The 23,950-nt window shown below is 42.6% G+C and overlaps 1 protein-coding gene across 1 annotated transcript in view; it reads right to left on the bottom strand.

Annotated features, from left to right (window-relative positions):
• Positions 1 to 23,950, bottom strand: part of GAB2 (GRB2 associated binding protein 2) — a 213,073-nt gene that overhangs the window by 47,656 nt on the left and 141,467 nt on the right. Inside the window, exon 2 of the mRNA XM_039462224.2 lies at positions 19,852 to 20,152. Coding sequence (XP_039318158.1) covers positions 19,852 to 20,152 — 301 coding nt within the window. The remainder of the gene's footprint in view (positions 1 to 19,851; positions 20,153 to 23,950) is intronic.

Raw genomic sequence — 23,950 nt, 5'->3', positions numbered from 1 at the left:
ATTAGTTTTCTTACAGGAATCCATCCATCGAGTGGCTACCTTAAGTTCACATTAACGATGCATCTGACCCTTGTAACCTTTCCACAGAAATATCCAAAATACATCACTGTATTTTGAAGCTAACCAGCTTTATAAGAGATAAGCTTTCTTCTTCTTTCACAGTGACTCTGAGACAAGTGGTAACTGGTATAAAACAGAAGCATCAGACAATCAGTTGTGTATGCTTATCGAGAATCATGGTCAGCGGCAATAATCACAAGAACAATATCGTACCGTAAACTGGATGGCTAGGCTAGATGTCTAGTCTGGATGGCTAGGCTGGGATTCACAGAGCTCCAACCTCGAATAATTATGACATCTGCAGAATTCTCTGAAGGGGAACTTCAGCTTCAGGAGAGGCTATGTGCTACTAGGAAAGGAACATGCACATTGAAGTCCGAATCTCAGCTTACTAGGGATGGTATCTGAATCCAAGAGTTCTAATTTGTAAAATTTATAAAACAGCTACCGTAGAATTGTTCTAGGGAATAAGAAATGCCATAGTCCCTGCACATAGTTGCTTCACAAATGGTAGTTGGTCCTCAGCACTGCACTGTGGGAGGTAACCTAGTGAGAGAGAAGATCTTGAACTCTGTGTTCCCAGACCTTCAGGGTTTGACCAGAGGCAGGATCTGTCGCAGAGTGTGCAAAAATGGGGTCAACTGGCCTTTGTGTGGTGAGTAGAGGACTTCAGGCATGGAGCCTTGCAAGACCCAGCTTGTAGCTGGCAGCTCTTTCTCAGCCCCTGCCTCCAGTCTAGGGGTCCCAATAATCTGGTTTCCCATCTGTAGTTTCCCTACTCATCTTCCAGACTTGTGTCTTGTTGCCTCACCATATCTAGGTTTTAAAACCTGAGGTCCAAAAGGGAGAGTTGTCTTTTTAACACCACTGGGAAGGCCAAAATACTAAGACTATATGTACTGAGTGGGCCTGCATACTGAGTCCATTATTTGAGCAGGCCTGCCAAGGCACATTATGCTTGAAAAAGGTCTGAATTATTATTGACAAGCTGTTTTGATAAACAGTACTGTTTTCATATATTATGTAGTACTTTCTAATATGCTTTGATGTCAATACAAACAAGCCTGCTGGGATTATGACAGAGATTGGACTGAATCTATTCATCAATTTGGGGAAAACTGACACATTAACAATACCGAGTCTTCTCCATAACACAGTCTCTCCATCTTCTGGGTTTATCCCAGTAACGTTTTGTTGTTTTATGTATAGAGATCTAGGATGATTTTAGTTAAATTGATTCATAAGTATTTTATTTTTTGATGCCACTGTGAAAGGAATTTTTTTAAATTTTTTTCAGACAGAGTCTCACTCTTTTTGCCCAGGCTGCAGTTCAGTGGTACAATCTCAGTTCACTGAAGCCACCACCTCCCAGGTTCAAATGATTATCCTGCCTCAGTCTCCTGAGTAGCTGGGACTACAGGCATGCCCACCACGCCTGGCTAATTTTTTTATTTTTTAGTAGAGTCGGGGTTTTGCCATGTTGGCCAGCCTGGTCTTAAACTCCTGACCTCAGCTGATTCACCTGCCTCGGCCTCCCAAAGTGTTGGGATTACAGGTGTGGGCCACGACGCCTGGTCAAGACACCTTTGTTTCTGAGTACCACAATGACAAGTGTAATGCCCCTCAAATCAGGAAAATCAGCAAGATTTATTATTTGATAAACATATTAATCACACATAGCAAAAAAGATTTTTGAGCATGGACAAAAGAGAGATAAGGGTTATTTAGGATATTTTAGTTCTTGGAAGATAGAAGTAGCTTGGTAGATGTCTTTAAAGGGCTGTTGTGAAGATCATAGAGAAGGCAGCAACAAGTTATTAGTCACAGATTCAACAGACATTTAATATGTACTTATTGTGTACCAAACACTACGCTATATGCTTTAAGTGGATTCTTAATCTTCATAATCTTGTGAAGAACGTTGTTTCTATTTTACTGATGCAGCAGTTAAAACTCAGAAAAGTAAATTAACTTACCCAAGAACATGTTAAGGCTAAACTCAATAATGTCGTGAGTTCGTGTTCATGTGACTCTAAGACCCTATATACTAAACTGGCCTTCTCTACCATATGTACATATAAGCACTCTAAAAATCATTAAGTGATTTTCATATGATCATCACCATAACCATCAACATCATTTAAAATATTAACTGAAAGTGAGGAAAACGTTTAATTCTAGCCCTGGTGAGTCAGCTGAAACTAATCTTGAACAAATTAGTTTCCCTCTCTTGACCTCTAGACACACTGTCATTTGAGCAGTTTGGAACTAAACATTCTCTAAGGACCCTTCAAGATCTCATATTCTAGAAGTTTTTCATTCTATGAAATCTATTCCTTTCTGTCTTGGCTGAATGTTCTTGCAAATATGATTCACTAGTCATGAAGAATTTTGTTCACTGACCTCATCCAGAAAAGGGCCGAGGAGGTAGCAAATAAAAGCGCACAATAAGCAAATGCTAGATACGTAAAATAAAACTCCGGTATTTGGCATGCTCTCTCTCTTCAGCCTAGTTAGTATATCATCTCTTTTGAGCTTTTATTTTTTTCTTTTTCACTGTACTTTTTACCATGTTAAAGTACATGTTGTATGTTTCAATATACAGAATTTCAGGTGTCTCGGCCTTTGTCACTTATGAGTAAGATGAAAATGTTGTTAAAGCTTTCCGTTCTCCCCAACAGTGAATTTCTCAAAATGAAAATATTTGGAAAAAGTCAAACTTTTAAAAAAGAATTTTGTTTAACTATTTACAAAGTTATAACCAAACACTGTAACTAAAACATTCAGCCAGGCATGGCAGCTCATGCCTGTAATTTCAGCATTTTGGGAGGCTGAGGCAGGCAGATAACCGGAGGTCAAGAGTTTGAGACCAGCTTGACCAACATGGTAAAACCCCATCTCTACTAAAAATACAAAAATTTTCTGGGTGAGGTGGCGCATGCTTGTAATTCCAGCTACTTGAGAGGCTGAGGAAGGAGGATCACTTGAACCTAGGAGGCAGAGGTTGCAGTGAGCCGAGATCACACCACTGAATTCCAGCAGCCTGAGTGACAGAGCGAGACTCCGTCTCAAAATAAATAAATAAATAAGTAAATAAATAAATAAATAAATAAACAAACGAAAATCACGTGGATACTTACTTGACAGTTACTCTGTGGCTACTAATGCGGTGATCTGAAGAGGAATAAGATGCGTCCTCACTCTTTTCTACCATGCATCTCCTCCCCTAAGCCCTAATTGTGCTCCAGCCTCAATAAACTGTTGCCAGGTCTCCAAGCCTTGGGGCACTTAAAATGGCACCTCAGGGACCAAAGAAGACAAACTTGAATTTACTGAGAAAATCCAGTATTGATCAGGATTACACTGCGTTAATTAAAACTTCCATTTCTATCACTGGCCAGATGGGGGCTTGATGTTGAAACTAAATTCAGAATTTAAAAATTATCTATTTTCACACTCGACGTTAACCCTCCTTTGTTAAATCTGGTAGTTATATCTTGGCACAGAGCCAGACATGGTTCAACTAAAAGCAGGTAAATCTTTCTGAAAACTGAGAAGCCCAGAACCTCTTAGAAGTAGATAAAGAGGAGGCAGAGAGTCACTATGGAGGGTTCCAAGGCTGGTTAGGTCAAGAGAACAAAGACTGGAGAATGTAACAAGACTCAGGAGTCCACTGAATGCAGGTCCATGTCTTACACTCTTCTCTAACCCTTGTCCATAGAAGAAGAATGGGCAAAAGCAGGTTCTCAGTGGTAAGGGCACTGAATGAGTAAACTCAGAAACAGAAACTAAGACATCACTAGAAACGTGGGCAGTAGAATCCCAGAGGAAGAAGCATGTTCTGGGAAAACAGCAGCAGATTTTCTTCAGAAATGCAGGCAGAGAGACCACATGCAACCCAGAAGCCTTCAAGTGGGCAGTCAGGCTCCAGCCACTGGCTTAAGGTGTGGTAAGTCTTGAGTCTATGAGAGGGGCCACATAAAAGCAGGACAGGGTCTACTCCTGGGTGGGATTTGAGACTATAAGCAGGTTATCAGAACAAAGATTGAGACACAGGAAAATTAGCCAAGATCCCAGGGCTGACCCTAGCTAGTACACAAGAGCAGGGCTAGCACAGAGCCAGGGGACAAAAGATCCCACAGTACTGGCTTCACGCTGGGATGCAGGGGGCCTGGACTCAACGGCAGCATTCAGAGGCCCCTGGCCATTGGGACAGAAGCAGAGGCTGGCAATCAGTAGTCCTGACACACACATCACCTCTAGATCATTATTTCCCAGGCTCTTCTATTCTATGGACAGATGAAAACACTGCCTCTTTGTTTATGCCCTTGTGCATTTTTAGAAATGGATACACAGGGTTGCCAATTTTTAATGATGTTGTCAAATATGGAAACTACCATTTACTATGACTATCACTTCACACACACAACAACACTTTAACATACATGCACAAAGAGAATCTCTGAATAAAGGGAAGTTTTAAAACCTGGTCACATTTAGTTTTATGAAAATGGATTATATCTTCCTCATGTTTTTCATATTTTTGTGGACTGATGAAAATTTCTGTAGCTCAGCCCTGGAGGTCCCTGTTTTGAACATCTGCTGCAGACCATTATATTCACACTGTGTGCCAGCCTTCCCAGGCAACCAGAAGGAGAGGTGGGCAGTTGAGTCCAGCTTGCATCACTTGACCCTCTCCTCTGATATATTCAAAGTGGCTCCCTCTCAAATGTTTCATAAATTATTGTGTTTCATGTGAGATATGGTTAAAAAGCCATGCTTTAAAAACTTCTGGAAATCACTCCTAGTTTACTGTTGAAGAAACTGAGATGAATTGTAAGAAAGCTGAAATTTAAAACCAGGATTCTGATTCTCAGGCACAGATCCGAGAGAGAGAAGACCTATCTACTGATTTTGTAGAGTTCGGAATCCTATGTAGAGCTATACGTAACTGGATGTTTAATCATAATCAAGATCTTCAGAGGTCCAAGATGACACTGCCACTAAATACAAAGTTCTAATTCTACCTCTAGCCCAATATTAGAATTAGACTGGGCTTTGGAGTCTAGTCAGGGACCAATTCAACAACCATTTATTATCCTCTTTTATTAGGGATAATCAGAAGCACTCAAAGAACCAAAAAAGTAGGGGGATATAATGTTTGGGAGCCAGCCAAAGTTTCTGGCACCATGGAGTTGGGATGAGATGCTCCCAAGTCTAACAGTCTGTGGGTTTTGGCAGGTAACACTAGACTATCTATGCTGGCTGGCTGGGGTGGTGAGGGGAAGTGTCTGGTATTAAAAAACAACAACAACAACAACATAAAGAAGGATCAAGACTTAGAACGAAAGAACAGGATCAGGTTTCTCCCTGTCTCCTTTTCCTCCTCCAGAGGGTTTGGACTTCCTTGAAGGTCAAAGCTGGAGTTTGTTCTAGGACAACACAGAAAGATTTGTGAGAGTTTTATGGAGCTCATGTCTGAACTCACGGCCTGTTCTGTGGATGACTAGACCCAGCTGTAAACGAAAAATGACAAACAAGCAAGAGACTGAGGAGGAAGGCATGATATTTCAGGGTTATTTACAATAACCTTTTTCTTTATTTTTTAAAGGAATGAGGATTTCAGATCTGGCTAGAAAATGGTCTGGGTATTTATTTTCCTCGTTGTCTCAGTGGAAAAAAAGGGTGGGTGATTCAGACAGCAGCCTCCGCCCCTGGGCTGGAGCCTGGGTCAGTCTCCACTCTGTTCTTTCTTCCTTAAGAGAGGAGTCTCAGCCTGGGGAGAAGATGCACAGCACCGCCCACATCTGCTTTCGCTTCTAACTAGGGTTCCCCAGAGGAGTCGGTCTGATCTGAGTTAATAAAACAAAACCCAAACGGTCTGGGAGGGAATGAGGGAGGAAAAGGCCCTCCCAGGGATGAGAAGACAGAAAGGGTGAGGTCTCTGAGCAAGTCTCTCTCTCTCTCTCTCTTTTCATGGTGGGGAAAGGACCAAGGTCATCAGAATGCATCTGAATGGACTAGTTGGCTCTACCACAGTTCTCCCTGTCATCAGAAATCCAGCTGGAATAAGGGGTCCTGACCTTTAAAGGCACCAATCATTCTCTCTGGAGAGAAAAGAGCTGTTTGAAGACCCCAGAAATATTCCTCCACTGCATGCGGAAGACTTCCCCCAAAAGCATTCCTATGGGTATCATTTGACCCTAGATGGGACCCAGGACTTAAAATAATTCTAGTGTTGACTTACAAAACTTAAGGATTACTAGAAGTTTAAATATTTACAAAGTATTTAAAGGGGGAGGTCTCACTAAAATTTTAGGAGAGAAAAGGTGGGGAAGAGATAAAGAAGAGTTGGTCAGAACTTTGGGAATTCTTTATTCCATAAGATTCGACATGTGACTATTGTGAAATTCCTGCCAAGGAGTTCAAGAAGGTAAAAAACTAAAATAGTAGAGAAGATACAGAGGAGTCTCTGGCCTTATTTCAAAATCTCCAAGAGTTACAAAATGGGCCTCTGGTGAGCTAAATTCCCTGAGCTGTAACTCACAGTAGTTTGTTGGTTCCTCTAAGAAGGATCGTATTGTCTTGCTAGTTTAGCCACCAAAGGTTAGTATCAATGTACAGATAGCACTGTGGAAGGCAGAGGTGGGTGGATCACAAGGTCAGGAAATCGAGAACATCCTGGCCAACAGGATGAAACTTCGTCTCTACTAAGAACACAAAAATTGGCTGGTCCGAGTGCAGTGGTGTTTACAACTAATTGATCACAACCAGTTACAGATTTCTTTGTTCCTTCTCCACTCCCACTGCTTCACTTGACTAGCCTTTAAAACACACACACACACACACACACACACACACACACACACACACACACAAATTAGCCAGGCATGGTGGTGTGCACCTGTAATCCCAGCTACTTGAGAGGCTGAGGCAGGAGAACTGCTTGAACCCAGGAGGTGGAGGTTGCAATGAGTTGAGATTGCGATTGCCCCACTGCACTCCAGCCTGGGTGACATAGTGAGACTCAGTCTCAAAAAAAAAAAAAAAAAAAGAATAGTCAGTTCTCAGTGATTTATAAACGTCTTGCTCCTCCTCTTCCTTCTTGCTGGCTGTTTTGTGATTTAGAAGCAGCCGTGGTAAACAGCTCTGTGACAAGTGACTGGGACAAGTGAGGAGTCAGAGCACACAGCCGTAGATGGGAGTCAAAAGCCTAAAATTCTAGGCCCTGCCACTCTATTTTCTAGCACGGTCACTTAGTACCTTTAAGCCTCAGTTTCTTTGCTTGTGCAATAAGAATGATACTATCAGCCCCTGCCTATCTCATTTTGTTTCCTCATGCTTAAATGAGACTGCGTAAGGGTTGTGTAGACTATAAAGTTCTGTAAAGACACCAAATATTTAAATTATATTCTATTTATCTTGTCCTACAGACATAAAAATCATCACTACTATTACTACGACTATTACAAGGGCAAAGTGAAGTGGGCAGCTGCGGTTCACAATGTGTCCCTGTATATTCTCCCAGCTTCACCTATGAAACCTCCTAACAATGCTGTGAGGAGCATCATCTCCATTTTACAGATGATAAAACCACCAAGAGGGAAAGTTATTTATTCAACATCAATAAGGCAAATAAGTAGCAAGGTTGAGACTCAAGTATAGCTGGCTGCTTTTTGGCGTCCCTGTGATAGTGGCTATGCAGGCCCTGGAATAGCTACTGAATAAATGGAGGAGGGAAGAAATAAAAGGAATAAAGAAGTCCTCTGCTTTGAGGATTCAAAAGGGGTGAGGGCTTCCTAACAGGGGATGACTCCTGAGCACATGAATAATTCATCAAAGCTCCCTACTGAGAGATGGTTCTTTTTGTGTGTGGTACATCTGGTCAGGGATAGCTGCCCGCAACGAGGCCACTAATGTGAGGACTTGTATCCGCCTGCTTAAAAACACAGCTCAGAGCAGCTCTCTGCTTCCTTACTCTAAGCAGAGCAGCTCTCTGCTTCCTTACTCTGATGGCTATCTTGATTCTAAGAGGAAGGTGAGGAAGGTTCTTGCTTTTGTTTGTGCACACACACAAAACAAGCAAAAATAAATCCCACATACTTGATATAAAATCTTGATATGTGTTCCTGGAATTGCTTTTCCTTCTAGAACATCATTTCTGGTTTCCTTTTGGAACAAGTTCTCTATCAAGAGATTGTTTCCTCCAACTTTATGTTGATGTCAGACTCACTTTCACTCCTGGTCTGGTCTTGATCCTGCAGGTTTTATCCTAGACATTTTTTTGTTGGAATATGTGAAAGCTGGAGGGTGGCAGTAGAAATAAGAATCTGGAGGTGGCAAGGATTGAAAAAAAAAGACAGAATCCATCTGCCAGAAACCTCCTTCTAGCTGAAAGCAAACAGAAGTTTTTATATGAGACCTATCACAAGCACAGTAGTTCATACCTGTAATCCCAGTACTTTGGGAGGCCAAGGCAGGTGCATCACCTGAGCCCGAGAGTTCAAGACAAGCCTGGATGATAAGGTTTGGCTGTGTCCCCACCCAAATCTTACTTTGAATTCCCAAATGTTGTGGGAGGGATCCAGTGGGAGGTAACTGAATCATGGGGGCAGGTCCTTCCCAGGCTGTTCTTGTGATAGTGAATAAGGCTCATGAGATCTGATGGCTTTAAAAAGAGGAGTTCTCCTGTACAAGCTCTCTCTCAGCCTGCTGCCATCCATGTAAGACATGACTTGCTCCTCCTTGCCTTCTGCCATGATTGTGAGGCCTCCCCAGCCATGTGGAACTGTAAGTCCATTAAGACTCTCTCTCTCTCTTTCTTATTTTTTGGTAAATTGCCCAGTCTCAGGTATGTCTTTACCAACACCATGAAAATGGACTAATACAGAAAATTGGTATCAGTAGAGTGGAGTATTGCTGAAAAGATACCTGAAAATGTAGAAGCTACTTTGGAACTAGGTAACAGGCAGGGGTTGGAACAGTTTGGAGGGCTCAGGAGAAGATAGGAAAATGTGGGAAAGTTTGGAACTTCCTAGAGACTTGCTGAAAAGCTTTGACAAAAATGATGATAGCGATATGCGCAATAAAGTCCAGGCTGAGGAGGTCTCAGATGGAAGTGAGGAACCTGTTGGAAACTGGAGCAAAGGTAACTCTTGTTATGTTTTAGCAAAGAGACTCGTGGCATTTTGCCCCTGCCCTAGACATCTGTGGAACTTTGAACTTGAGAGAGATGATTTAGGGTATCTGGTGGAAGAAATTTCCAAGCAGCAAACCATTCAAGATGTGACTTAGGTACTGTTAAAGGCATTCAGTTTTATAAGGTAAGCAGAATATGAAGTTTGGAAAATCTATAGCCTGACAATGTGATAGAAAAGAAAATTTCATTTTCCGATGAGAAATTTGAGCTGGCTACAGAAATTTGCGTAAGGAGGACCTAAATGTTAATCCCCAGGACAACATGGAGAGTGTCACCAGGGTATGTCAGAGTTCTTCACAGTAGCCCCTCCCATTACAGGCCCAGAGGCCCAGGAAGAAAAAATGATTTCATGGGCCAGGCCCAGGGTCCCTCTGCTGTGTGCAGCCTACAGACTTAGTGGCCTGCATCCCAGCCACTCCAGCCATGACTAAAATGGGTCAAGGTACAACTTGGGCTGTTGCTTGAGAGGGTAAAAGTCCTAAGCCTTGCAGCTTCCACATGGTGTTGGGCCTACAGGTGCCTGCAGGTGTAAGTCAAGAATTGAGGTTTAGGACCCTTTGCCTAGATTTCAGGGGATATATGGAAATGTTTGAACGCCCAGGCAGAAGTTTGCTGCAGGGTTGGGGCCCTCATGGAAAACCTCTGTTAGCGTAGTGCAGAAAGGAATTGTGATGTCGGAGCCCCTCCCACAGAGCCCCTTCTGGGGTACTGCCTAGTGAAACTGTGAGAGAAGGGCCACCATCTTCCGGACCCCAGAATGGTAGATCCACTGACAGCTTGCACTGTGCATTTGGAAAAGCTGCAGACATTCAACACTAGCCCATAAAATCAGCCAGGAGTGCTATACCTTGCAAAGATACAGGGGTGGAGCTACCCAAGGCCATAGGAGCCCCACCTCTCACACCAGTGTGACCCAGATGTGAAACATGGAGTCAAAGGAGATCATTTTAGAGCTTTAAGATTTGACTGCCTCACTGAATTGTGGACTTGCATGGGGCCTGAAACTCCTTTGTTTTGGTCAATTTCTCCCATTTAGAATGGCTGTATTTACTGTGCCTGTATCTCCATCGTATCTAGAAAATAACTAACTTGTGTTTGATTTTACAGGCTCATAGGCGGAATGCCTTGTCTTAAATGAGACTCTGGATTGTGGACTTTTGAGTTTATGCTGAAATTAGTTAAGACTTTGGGGGACTATTCAGAAGGCATGATTAGTTTTAAAATGTGACATGAGATTTGGGAGGGGTCAGGGGGTGGAATGATATGGTTTGGTTGTGTCCCCACCCAAATCACATCTTGAATTCCCACATGTTGTTGGAAGGACCTGGTGGGAGGTAACTGAATCATGAGGGCAGGCCTCTCCCAGGCTATTCTCGTGATATCTGATGGTTTTAAAAAGAGGATTTCCCCTTCAGAAGTTCTCTCTCTTGGCCTGCTGCCATCCATGTAAGACATGACTTGTTCCTCCTTGCTTTCTGCCATGATTGTGAGGCCTCTCCAGCCATATGGAACTATAAGTCCATTAAACCTTTTTTTTTTTTTTTTTGGTAAATTGCCCAGTCTTGGGTATATCTTTATCAGCAGTATGAGAACGGACTAATACAATGGGTAATATAGTGAGACCTTGTCTCTACAAAAATTTCAAAAATTAGCTGGGTGTGGTGGTGTGCATCTGTGGTCCCAGATACTTGGAGGCTGAGGTGGGAGGATCACTTGAGTCTAGGAGGCCGTGATTATGCCACTGCACTCCAGCCTGGGCAAAGACAGACAAATGAGACAGAGAGAGAGAGAGAGAGAGAGAGAGAGAGAGAGAGAGAGAGAGAGAGACAGACACACAGACACAAACACATACACACAGACAGACTGATGGATGGACAAATGGACAGATGGAAGGAAGGAAAGAGAGGAAAAGAGGGAGTATCTGCTTGAAAGAGGCACCACATATGATGAAACCTCTACAGGAGCAAACTGGGAGCAGGGACATGGGATTGAACAACTCCAGGGGAACCGGTACACAAAAACAATGTGAATTGTCCTTTGGGAAATGTGCAACTCGAGTGCTGCCAGTGGGTTCTATGTCTGTCTGGATGCATCCATGGGGAAGCAGAAGCATGGGCTGAGAACAGAAACTATTTTATCCCTATTCTACAAAAGGAAGTTAAGACTTTATCAAGTTGACCTGCTCATGTAATTGCAGAGTGGTGATTTGAACTCAGACTTGTTCCCAACATACAGACTAAGCAATAGAGCCTGAGGACTGGATTAAAGCCCTTGAAATTACTAATTAGGAGTATTCCAGAACAAGGACTTTGGCAATATGGGTTAGTAAGAAGGGAGAACCTGAGCCAGCCATATGGACTACTGGTGGGTGCTTCCAGTTCAATACATAGTGTCTAAAGGGGCAAACATATCCAGTCCTGGTTCTGGTAGATGCTTATATTCCAGGAGGACAGGGACAAAAGTACAGCATATCAGAATGCAAAGTCGGGCCCGGGTTAGACTAGAATCCCAACTCTCCCATCTTCTAGTGTACGACCTTGGGTCAAACTGTTGCTGATTCAAAGGATTACTATTACTTTTTAGTGGGAATTTATGTAAAGTCTCAACTTTCATAGAATAGATGGCTCAATACATAGCTGCGATTATTTCTTTTTGTGGCCACCAAGGGTTAGGCGCTCTTCACCTAAGGTAGGTGCTGACATGAAGACTCTGTTGGATTGTTCTCAACAGGCCCTAGTAAAAGGAAAGCAGTGTTGCATCAAGGAAGAGTTTCTGGGATTGGAAGAGATGGGTAGCCCTTCTGAATAAACCCAGCCCAGGATGCAAGGTAGGTAGATGGAGAAGATCGTTAGCCCTGGGGAATTATAAAAGTGCTAGGCAGGAAAGAAAAAGTACTCAGTTTTGTCATTTGAAAAATGGAAATAAAGGTGATAAAGTGATTAAATGAAATAGGCTACTAAGCAAAAGAAAGCAGTCACATGTTAACTTTCTGTTTCTCCTCAGATCCCAATTCTCAGTTAAAAAAAACCAACACTAACTGAATAATTAAACTTTAATTTTTTTACCTGAAGGTTTTACAGATATAATCCAGTTTTAGGAAAATCACCATGTGACTGAATCTTTTAACATACCAGATTCTCCTCTGAGATTGAAGCAAGGCCAATTGCTTACAACAGAAGGATCTCACAAAGAACCCTAAACCTCTATCATAGACATACACTTGCTCTGATAATTAAACCACTAGGTATCAAATAATTCCTTAAAAAAGACTGAAAAATATATAGATGCATATGTGTATATACATATTTGTGTGTGTGTGTGTGTATATATTAAAAATATACACACATACAGATTTATTTATCTACGAATATACTTCTGGCCGGGTGTGGTTGCTCATGCCTGTAATCCCAGAACTTTGGGAGGCCCAGGTGGGTGGATCACCTGAGATCAGGAGTTCAAGACCAGCCTGATCAACATGGGGAAACCCCGTCTCTACTGAAAATTCAAAATTTGCCAGGCATGGTGGTGCATGCCTGTAATCCCAGCTACTCAAAAGGCTGACACAGGAGAATCACTTGAACCTAGGAGGTAGAGATTGCAGTAAGCCAAGAACATGCCACTGCTTTCCAGCCTGGGTGACAGAGTAAGATGCGGCCTCAAAAAAAAAAAAAAAAAAAAAAAAAAAAAAGGGGCCGGGTGCGGTGGCTCAAGCCTGTAATCCCAGCACTTTGGGAGGCCGAGGCGGGTGGATCACGAAGTCAGGAGATCGAGACCATCCTGGTCAACATGGTGAAACCCCGTCTCTACTAAAAATGCAAAAAATTAGCTGGGCATGGTGGCGTGTGCCTGTAGTCCCAGCTACTCGGGAGGCTGAGGCAGGAGAATTGCCTGAACCCAGGAGGCGGAGGTTGCGGTGAGCCGATATCGCACCATTGCACTCCAGCCTGGGTAACAAGAGCGAAACTCCGTCTCAAAAAAAAAAAGAATATAAAGAATATATTTCCTAGCCAGGTGCAGTGGTACAGGCCTGTAGTCTCAATTACTTGGGAGGCTGAGGTGGGAAGACTGCTTAAGCCCCAGAGTTCGAGGCTGCAGTAAGCTGTGATTATGACACCGTATCCCAGCCTGAGCGACAGGGGTCGAAAGACCCTGCCTCTCAAAAAAAATACTGCTCAGTGCAGTCTTGAACTCCTGGGCTCAAGCAGTCTTTCCCTCTTAGCCTCCCAAGAAGCTGGGATTACAGGCTAGGAAATATTTAATATTTAATAAGACCATTGACAAAAAATTCTTTGTCACCCTCTAATACTCTTCTCTTTCCTTCCCTAAGCCGGTGGTGCATATGTCACTAATCTTGGTGATTCCTGTTACAGCATGCCTCTATGACTCCCTGGTTGCATTCCTGTCCCTTCCTCTAGGCTATGATGTCTGAGCACTGAGACTCTACTGTTCATCTTTGTAGCCTCATTGGTTATGACAGGAACTTGCATAAAATAAATGCTCCATAAGGTCTGCTGAATGAATAATGCGTGAATGAACAAATGAACCTTGCTACCAAAGAAAGCAAGTCCAGATAATGTAGTCTCTACATTTTCATTGTACTGAAGTCCTACAATGTAAAAGTCCTACAGTAAAAGGATTCAGACAGTATCTTTTAAACATGTGATTTTAAAAAAAGATATCTGCACTAAGTAATTTTGCCGCATCTCAAGAATATATTTTCTGGATGAGAATATCTCCAATCCCACAAGAAAATAATTCAATTAAAAGCAATTTGCTTTTTGGTTATATTTTTCCCCACTCATACCTATTTCTTAAAAAACTGAGGTACTTCTTGGACCCATTTCTCACATTGTTAGAGTAGGTAGCTAGGCAGACATGAGCAGGGCAGGAGAGGTCCCTGCCAACATCCCACGAGGATTGTCAGGCAGCTATCAGGGGAAATCAGGCGGTTGTTAAAGTGTCTCGCTAAAATAATAGTTGGTTGCAGCTGTTGCGGGAAGAGACTGTCTCCCAATACATAGAAAACACCCGAAACTGATGATCAGCAGCTTGCTGATAAAATCTCAGGAGTTACGCAAGTGCACTCAAGTAGGCACAGTAAGAGACAAAATGGCAGAGTTTAACTGATATTTGGTCTTCCTCTAGAACATTTCACTGGTAAAAGGACGCCTCAAGTGAGCATGTACACAACTTCAGTAAACATACTGGACAGGTAAGGGAAAAAGTGAGGTCACTTGAGGTCAAGTGAGCATGTCTATAGCTTTAGTAAACACACTGAGCATGTGGCCCCTCCCAAGTGCTGGCAGCCCGCTGCATATGCAGATAGCCCTCTTCAAAAGAAGAATGGGGGGAAGGACACAACCCCCAGAAGCATGCCAATATGTAAAACCCCAGGTCAAAGGTCAAACAGTGCACTGAAATCTCTTAAGTTGCTTGCCTGGGCCTCTTCCAGGTGTTCTTTACTTCCCTTTGTTCCTGCTTTAACACGTAATAAACTTTCACCCCTCTTCTAAAACATGCCTCCATGTCTCACTCTTTCTTATGCCTTTGGTCAAATTCTTTCTTCTGAGGAGGCAAGAATTGAGGTTGCTGCAGACCCAGACAGATTTACTGCTGCTAACAACATTTATGAAAGCCTTGAGTGTGTTTGTGAAGATTTTTTCCCCTGCTTTTTTTTGGGGGGAGAGGGGGACAGTTTCACTCTTGTTGCCCAGGCTGGAGTGCAATGGCGTGGTCTCGGCTCACCGCAACCTTTGCCTCCTAAGTTCAAGTGATTCTCCTGCCTCAGCCTCCTAAGTAGCTGGGATTACAGGCATGCACCAGCAGGCCCAGCTAATTTTTGTATTTTTAGCTGAGACGAGATTTCACCATGTTGGCCAGGCTGGTCTCGAACTCCTGACCTCAGATGATCCGCCTAGCTTGACCTCCGGAAACGCTGGGATTACAGGCATTAGCCACCGCGCCCACCCTATTTTTTTTTTTTTTTTTTTTTCAGTTTTTGAGACAAGGTCTCCCTCTGTGGCCCAGGCTAGAGTGCAGTGGCATGATCTCAGCCTCCCGAGTTCAAGCAATTCTCTTGCCTCTGCCTCTTGAGTAGCTGAGATTATAGGCATGTGCCACCACAGCCCAGCTAATTTTTGTAATTTTAGGACAGACAGGGTTTCACCATACTGGTCAGGCTGGTCTCAAACTCCATGCATCAGGTGATCTGCCTGCCTCAGCCTCCCAAAGTGCTGGGATTACAGGCATGAGGCACCGCACCCAGCTTCCCAGCCTTATAATTAATGTCTTATTCCCCATCCCCAACTTTTTCGGGTTTTTTTTGGACACAGGGTCTTGTTCTGTCATCCAGGCTGGAGTACAGTAGCGTGATCACAGCTCACTGCAACCTTGAATTCGTGGCATCAACCAATCCTCCCAGTTCAGCCTCCCTAGTAGCTGGGATTAGAGGCATGCTACCATGCCCAGATAATTTCTATATTTTATTAAAGTAAAAAGGTTTCAGCTAACCATAACTGTGTCACTGCACTCCAGTCTCACTATGTTGCCAAGGCTAGGGCCCTTTCCCCTCCCCCCCACCTTTTTTTTTTTTTCCTCACTGAACATGCAATGCATTGCTCTTCATTAGGAGTAAAATAAAGGAGAAAAACAAAAACAATCTCCATGAAACCTATAAATGACAAGGATTTGGGGAAAACAGGAAAGTCCACTCAGGAAGCAAGAAGATTATACCAAAGAACTTAACAATATATAGGGGCTCATTATCCTTCCCCAAAGAAGATAAAAATCACAGAATTCCTAGGTTAGGACATCTAGGTCAGGCCTGACTGGCTACATAATTTGCAGAGGCCAGTGTAAAATGAAAACACAGAACCTCCTGTTAAAAAAACTATTAAGAACTTCAAGATGGTAATAGTGGAGTGCTAAACCAAGTGCAAGCCCTTCTAAAAATGAGGCTCTTTGTGACTACACAGGTCACATATCCATGAAGCTGGTCCTATGTGCTTTTTAAGGAATTATTGGATATCTAGTGGTTTAATTATCGGAGCAAATATATGTCTATGATAGAGGTTTAGGGTTAGGTTCCCTAACCTGGCTGGTCCTCAGAATCACCTGAGAAACTTTTTCTAAAGAAGGAGACATAATTTAAGTGCCACAAATTTCAGCATTTTAAAGTGTAAAGTTCAGTGGTTTTTAGTATACTCATAAAAGTGTACAGCTATCATCACAATCTAATTCCAGAACATCTTTACCACTCCAAAAATAAACCCTGTACCGCCACTCTCAGTCACCACCAATGTACTTTGTCTCTGTGGATTTGCCTACTCTGAACCTTCATATAAACGGAATCATAAAAAGATGGTTCTCTACGTCTTCTTTCACTTAATATATGTTTTCAGTACTTTATACCATTTTATCGCTTAGTAATACATATGTATATGTATATTTTATTTATTGATAGATAGTTGAGTTTTTTCCACTTTTTGGCTATTATAAATAATATTGCTGTGGACATTCTTGTACAAGTTTTTGTGTGAACATGTTTTCATTTCTCTTGGGAATATGCCTAAGAGTAGAATTGCTGGGTCATACAGTAACTGTCTAACTGCCACACTGTTTTCTGCAGTGTCTGTATTATTTTACATTCCTACAAGCAAAGTATAAAGTGGGACATGATGAGCAATGTATTTTTCCACATCTTTTCCAGCATCTGTTATTGTCTGTATTTTTTATTACAGCCACCCCAGTGGGTATGAAGTAGTATCTCACTGTGGTTTTCCCTAATGGCTACTGTTATTCAGCATCTTTTCATGTGTTTATTGGTCATTTGTATGTCTTCTTTGGAGAACTGTCTATCCAGATCCTTTGCACATTTTAAAATTGGATCGTTTTGTTATTCAGTTGTAAGGGTTCTTTATATATTCTAGATTCTAGACCACTGTCAGATATAAAATTCTAAAATATTTTCTCCCATTCCGTGGGAGGAACTTTTAAAAACTATTGACTCCTTTGTTCTAAATCAGATCTACTGAATCAACATCTAGAAGTTAAAAGAAAAAAAATGTTTCGGGTGATTTTGATGATCTACCAGATCTAGATGATCCAGCCCACTGCTATTCAAGCTTTAATGTGCATACTACAAATCATCTGGCGCTCTTGATAAAAGTCTACATTTTGAGGGAAATATAAAATCACCATCAGAACACCACAGTAATAGCTCAGTAATTAGCACTTTGGGAGGCTGAGGCGGGCAGATCACAAGGTCAGGAGATCAAGACCATCCTGGCTAACACGGTGAAACCCTGTCTCTACTAAAAATACAAAAAAATTATCTGGACGTGCTGGCACACGCCTGTAGTCCCAGCTACTCAGGAGGCTGAGGCAGGAGAATTGCTGGAACCTGGGAGGCGGAGGTTGCAGTGAGGCGAGACTGCACCACTGCACTCCAGCCTGGGTGACAGAGTGAGACTGTCTCAAAAAAAAAAAAAAAAACAAAGAAAGAAATATGATTCATTGATGAATGCTAAAATCAGTAGGCAAAAGTTGTTTTTATTTTTCCTGGTGGGTAAAAGGTTGCTTTTTTCTTTTTTTCTAGTGGGCAAAAGTTTAAGGAGAAAAAGGATATTTTCATATTCTCAAAGTATCTTCTAAATGTTCATTAGTTACAAAAATAAAGACAGTCACTTTACAGTTGAGAAACCAGGTAGATACCACCTTAATCAAGTGATCAAAGTTAATGTGATCAGTAATAAGACATACGGACAGCATACGCCCTCTGATTTAACATGCTGAGAAAAGCACATCAACTTTGTAGTAATCTTTTCCCAAACTGACAACCTCAGTCTAAACCAAGAGAAAACATCAGCCAAACCCCAATTGAGGGATATTTTACAAAATACCTAACCAATACTCTTTCAAAGTGTCAAGGTTTATTTAAAAAAGACTGAGGTACCGTCATAGACCGGAGGAGACTCAGAGACATAACACTAAATCTAATGTGAAAGCTCAGTGAACAGTAGATAGGAACTTGCTGTACTATTTTTGTAACCCTTCTGTACATCTAAAATTATTTCAAAATAAGAAGTTTTTAAACTATGCAGATTCTGACAGTGTATGGTTGGTGAAAGCTTCACATTCTATCTTTCTTTTTTTGAGACAGAGTCTTGCTCTGTTACCCAGGCTGGAGTGCAGTGGCGCAATCTGAGCTCACTGCAGCCTCTGCCTCCCAGGTTCCAGGGATCTCTTGCCTCAGCCTCCTGGGTAGCTAGGATTACAGGCACATGCCACCATGCCCAGCTAATTTTTGTATTTTTAGTAAAGATGGGGTTTCGCCATGTTGGGCAGGCTGGTCTTGACCTACTGACCTCAGGTGATCCGCCTGCCTTGGCCTCCCAAAGTGCTGGCTGGTATTACAGGCGTGAGCTACCATGCCCAGCCCACATTCTGTTTTTCTAGCAGGTTCCCAGTAGGGGCTGATGCTGCTGGTCCACAACCCCCACTCTGAATAGGAAGAGTTTAGAACAGAGGTTCTCAAACTTAACCTTGTATCAGAATAACTTGGAGGGTTTTAAAAAACAGATTGTTGAGTTTTACTCCCAGAGTTTCCGATTTAGTACATCTAGGGTGGGACCCCCAAATCTGCATTTCTACCAACTTCCGAGGTGACACTGATGTTGCTGATCAGCTAAGAATGATTTTTACGTTTTTCAAGGGCTATAAAGAAAATTTTAAAAAAAGGATTATGAAACAGACACTTTATGCGGCCTTCAAAGCCTAAAATATTTACAGAAAATGGATGCTGAGCCCTGGATCCTTGTTCACTAATGGTTGGGTCCAGGACTCAGAAATTCTTCAGTGATCTGGCATAGCTCCTCAGCGTCAATGTTTTTTAACAATGCTCCTCCTTAATTCCAATGTGCAACCAGACTGCCTGCCCCAGCAAAATCTCTGCTCTTCAATCATCCCAGAGAGCTCAGGATGAGCCTAAACAAATGTCAAGGAGCATTTCTACAATTTAACACTCATTTCAAAAAGGTAAGCTACTCTTTTGTGAAGGTTATCAAAATCCAGACATAAATCAGTATTTCCTCCTTTTATCCCCTCCCAAGTGAATACAAATGAACATGGGATCATCAATAATCTTACAACGAACCCACACCAACAAGGGTCAGGTGTGACTGTGCAGGATGGCCTGAAATGGGCTAGGACAGACAGAGACGAAGTAGAGAAGGGATCAAGGTGAGACCTTCCTTATGGGAGGGTGACAGGGAATGCGACACAGAGTGCTAGACAGCACTGGGAAGGGAGAAAGTGGGAGGGCGGATGTACGGCAGTGGTGTTGAGGCACCTGAGGAAACACCACAAATACCTTTAGCTTTATCACAACCCCAACACTTTTTGGTTTCCTGTTTGAGCATAATTAGGGGCAGGGGTGTCTCTAATATTTGGCCAACCTCTTCACACTCTTTACCCTTTATCTGTGAACCCTCTTCCAAACAGAAAACTTTAGCTAAAGCCTGCTCTCTCTGCTCCAGGAATCCAAGGGCCTCACCTCAGCCCCCTGTGAGAAAGGTCTGTGTGTGCTCTCATACCTGTGCTCTCCTCAGCCTGATTGAAGCCACAGATCTGGCAGATGCTCTGGACCCACTTATTCATGTCCTCTTCTGTCTCAGCCACCAGGTAAAAGGTGCGCTCACTGGTCTTGATGTCAAACACAAAACTATCCTGCAGCTCCTTCTTGTTAAAGGTCAGGCCTGCATCTACCTGTTCACAGAAGTTCAGGTTGATGATCCGCAGAGGCTTCTTGGAGTGATCGTTCTTGTAGTATTCCAGAACATCTGGGTCACCGCTCATCCGGCCACTCCGCAGGATAAACCAGCGTTTCTTCCAGGCCTAAATCACATCAGGAAGGAGTAAGAAGAGGAGGAAGAAGTCATTAGTTATTTTAAAGCTTTTTTCTTTTAGAGATGGGTCTTGCCCCGTTGCCCAGGCTGGAGTGCAGTGGCACAATCAAAGCTCACTGTAATCCTGAACTCCTGGGCTCAATCGATCCTCCTACCTCAGCCTCTCGGGTGGCTGGGACTACAGACGCATACCACCACGCCCAGCTAATTAAAAAATTTTTCTGTAGAGACGAAGTCTTGCTATGTTGCCTAGGCTAGTCTCAAATTCCTGGTCTCAAGAGACCTCCTAACTCAGCCTCCTAAAGCGCTGGGATTATAAGTATGAGCCACTGTACCTGACCTTAAAGCTTTTAATAGGTCCTCAGATATCATAGGTTAAAGATGGGGACTGTGGGACCTGCAGGTTGCCACATGACCTGTCCCCCTTTCAGATTACCCAAGTTTCAAAAATGGAGGATGATCTTAGAATGCACATTCGTGCAGCATCTCACTAAGGAAACAGGGTCTTATTATTATAAAGTAAGATGTGGCATTCCCACTGTTTAGATCAGGAAGTTAGATGACGACACTTCAGAGCAACTGTTTCTTTAGGCTAGAATACAAATCCAAACTCACAGCACCTTTAGGCAAAGTAAAACTGGCAAATACATAATCAGTTTATCCATGGGGACCCCCACTAAGGCAGGCTGAGTTAAAGTAACAATGTTACACACAGTAAGTAGCAGAAAAACAAGTTTTCTAATTTTTAGTACAACCTGCTTCTAACCAAAACATGATGCCTTAGAAGAATCACAGAAAAACCCCTCTAAACCACGTAACTTCAGGATTTTTTTTTCCTATCTTGTTCACTGGTGTTTTTTTAGTTCTTACAATGCCTTGTACATACTGAACTTTCAGTATGCATTTTTGAATGAGTAAACTTCTTCTACCATTCCATACTATAGAAACATGTGATTACATATTCCACCAACTTGTCTTTCATATTCCATTTCTTCAAAAAGACTGAATAATCTGTGAGCAGATACCACACAAACACTACGTATAACAGAGATCTGGGTTCGGTTTATGCTTTACCACTGACTTGCTGTGTGAATTTTTTTTTTTGAGACTTTTTTTTCAGTTTCACTCTGTCGCCCAGGCTGGAATGCAATGGTGCAATCTTAGCTTATTGCAACGTCTGCCTCCTGGGTTCAAGCAATTCTCCTGCCTCAGCCTCCCGAGTAGCAAGGATTACAGGTACCCACCAACATGACCGGCTAATTCTTGTATTTTTAGTAGAGATAGGGTTTCACCAAGTTGGCCAGGCTAGTCTCAAACTCCTGACTTCAGGTGATCGTCTGCTTCAGCCTCCCAAAGTGCTGGGATTACAGGCATGAGCCACTGCACGCGGCACTGTGTAATTTTCGATCAAGTAATTTACCTCTTTGGACCCTGCTTCATCTATATAATGAAAATCACCACCACGACCACCACCAGCTGCCCTACCTACCTCACAGGGTTATTATGCAAATATGCCTAAAGCACTCTGTATATACCCTGAAGCACTACAAGTTTCGAGGATCTGATTATCACAATTCTTAAGACCCCATGGGATCTACACTCCATTAATTCTACCATCTTTTCACTCTCACTTCTCATCCCTGTCCTCATTTCTTTCCTTATCCAATTCTGTTTCTGCAATCCATCAACATAATCATTCCCTTGCTTCCTCTCCATTCCTCTTACTTATCCAGCAAACCCCAGCTAAGTCTAATGCTCTGCTGACTGGACCTGCTCAGCTGTACACAGATGGAGAAAATCATATGACCATGCTGACGGGTCTCATTTTTACTTCAAGTGGTCCCTCATGCTGCCCAACAATCCTACTGTATTTACCTAGTTAATACTTTCTCTCCTGTTCTTTGGCAACAATCTCTTAGCTTCTTTCTCTTTAAACCTCCAATGCCTCCACTCTTTTTTATCTTAGTTCATAAGAAAACATAAACAATCAAAAGAAAATTTACACATGCTTCAGGACCACATTTACCATCCTGCCTGCACCTGTAGCTATCTACTCTTTTACTAGAGAGCATAGACAGCCCATCCAATCAAGGCCAACCTTTTTCCATCTGTGCAGAGACATCACTTCAACAATTCTCCCCTTCTTCAGAATCACTGCATTTTTCCTCCTGACTAGGATCATTCCCATCAATACACCAACTTCTTCTATCTCAGAAGAAAAAATTAAAAGCTTGACTTGTTCTCACAATTCTTTACGAACTATGGCCCAGTTTTTCTACTTCTCTTTATAGTTACACTTCAAAGAATATTCTATACTACTAACCTTTGTTTCCTCCCCTCCTATGTGAAGACACTCTAACCAGGCTACCCCCATCCCCCCCACCACCCCAGCTGCACCTCTGAAATAGCTCATCGAAGGTGTCAAAGACTTTACTGTTGATAAATCGACTCATGGGCCTTAGCTTGAGCTCTCTGCAACATCCAACAACAGTTCATTATTTCTTCCTCCTTGAAACACTTTCTTCACCTAGCTTCAGCATGCACTCTCAATTCTCCTTCTATGAACTGGGCCTCTCTTTTTCAATCTCCAGTGCTGGTTCTTCTTCATCTCCCCGACCTCCAAACGTTAGAATGCCCCAATGTTCAACTCTGAGATTTCTTTTTTTTCCTACACCAACTCTCTAGGTCATTTTATTCAGTTTCATGGCTTTAAAAAACCATCAAATTGCTGCGATTCCCAAATTTATATCTCTAGCCTTAGAGTTGTATATCCAACTCTTCACTAGTAGGTATCTCAAAATTAATGTGTTCAAAACTGAGGTCCTGATGTCTCCCAGACTTGTTCTACCTGCACTCTCTCCCATCTCAGTTACCAGCACCTCCGGCCTTCCAGTTGTCAGAACAAAAATCTGGATATCATAGTTGACACCTTTCATACTCTACATCTAACTCATCAGCAAATCCTGTCAGTTCAGACAGTTCAGAATATATCAACAATGAGCTCGCTTCTGCTCACCTCCACTGTTGCTCACCTGGCCTAGTCCACCATTTTGTAGTCTTCCTGCTTCCACCCTTTCATCCTGAAGTCTATCCTCAACTGCAAAGTTAGAAAGCAGGAAGTAAATCAGAACATGCCACTTCTCCACATACAACCTGTAAGGGTTGTTATCTCAGAGTAAAGCCAAAGTCCCCACGATGGCCCACAGGCCTGATGGGACCGAGCCTCATCCCATCCCCTTGCCTCAGCTCTTGCTACCCTCAGCCTTGCCTATTATGCTCTGACCACATGGCCTTACACACTCTGCCAGGCAGGCTCTTGCCTCAGGGTCTTAGTCTAGTTGTTGTTCCCTGGCCCTGGAACACTCGTCCCCCAGATATTTCCATTGCTTATTCTTTTTTTCAAGTCCTTATTAAAATGTCACATTACTGGAAGGGAGGCTATTCCTGGTCCTTGATGCTCCCACTCTCTTTCCCCCTTACCCTGCTTTACTGGTCCCACAAAGCATGTACACCCCCAACAATACCACATTTTTGTGAATTTTCTGCACCTACCTTCTAGAAAATAACAAGGAATGCTTCTTTTTATTCCATGATGCATCCTTGGTGCTTGAAATATTCCCTGGCACATAGCTAATAATCAATAAATATCTATTAATGAATCATTTCCTTATATGAAATCCTCATAGCATCTAGCAGGTCAAAGGAGACATAACTGGTACCTACTAAGCCTCAGATTGAAATGAAAACGGAGGGATAGCCAGATACGATAGAGCTGGGAAAAACAAAA

The sequence above is a fragment of the Saimiri boliviensis genome, chromosome 6, assembly GCF_048565385.1.
Source record: "Saimiri boliviensis isolate mSaiBol1 chromosome 6, mSaiBol1.pri, whole genome shotgun sequence".
Lineage (NCBI taxonomy): Eukaryota > Metazoa > Chordata > Mammalia > Primates > Cebidae > Saimiri > Saimiri boliviensis.
This window is presented reverse-complemented; position numbering and strand designations above follow the sequence as displayed.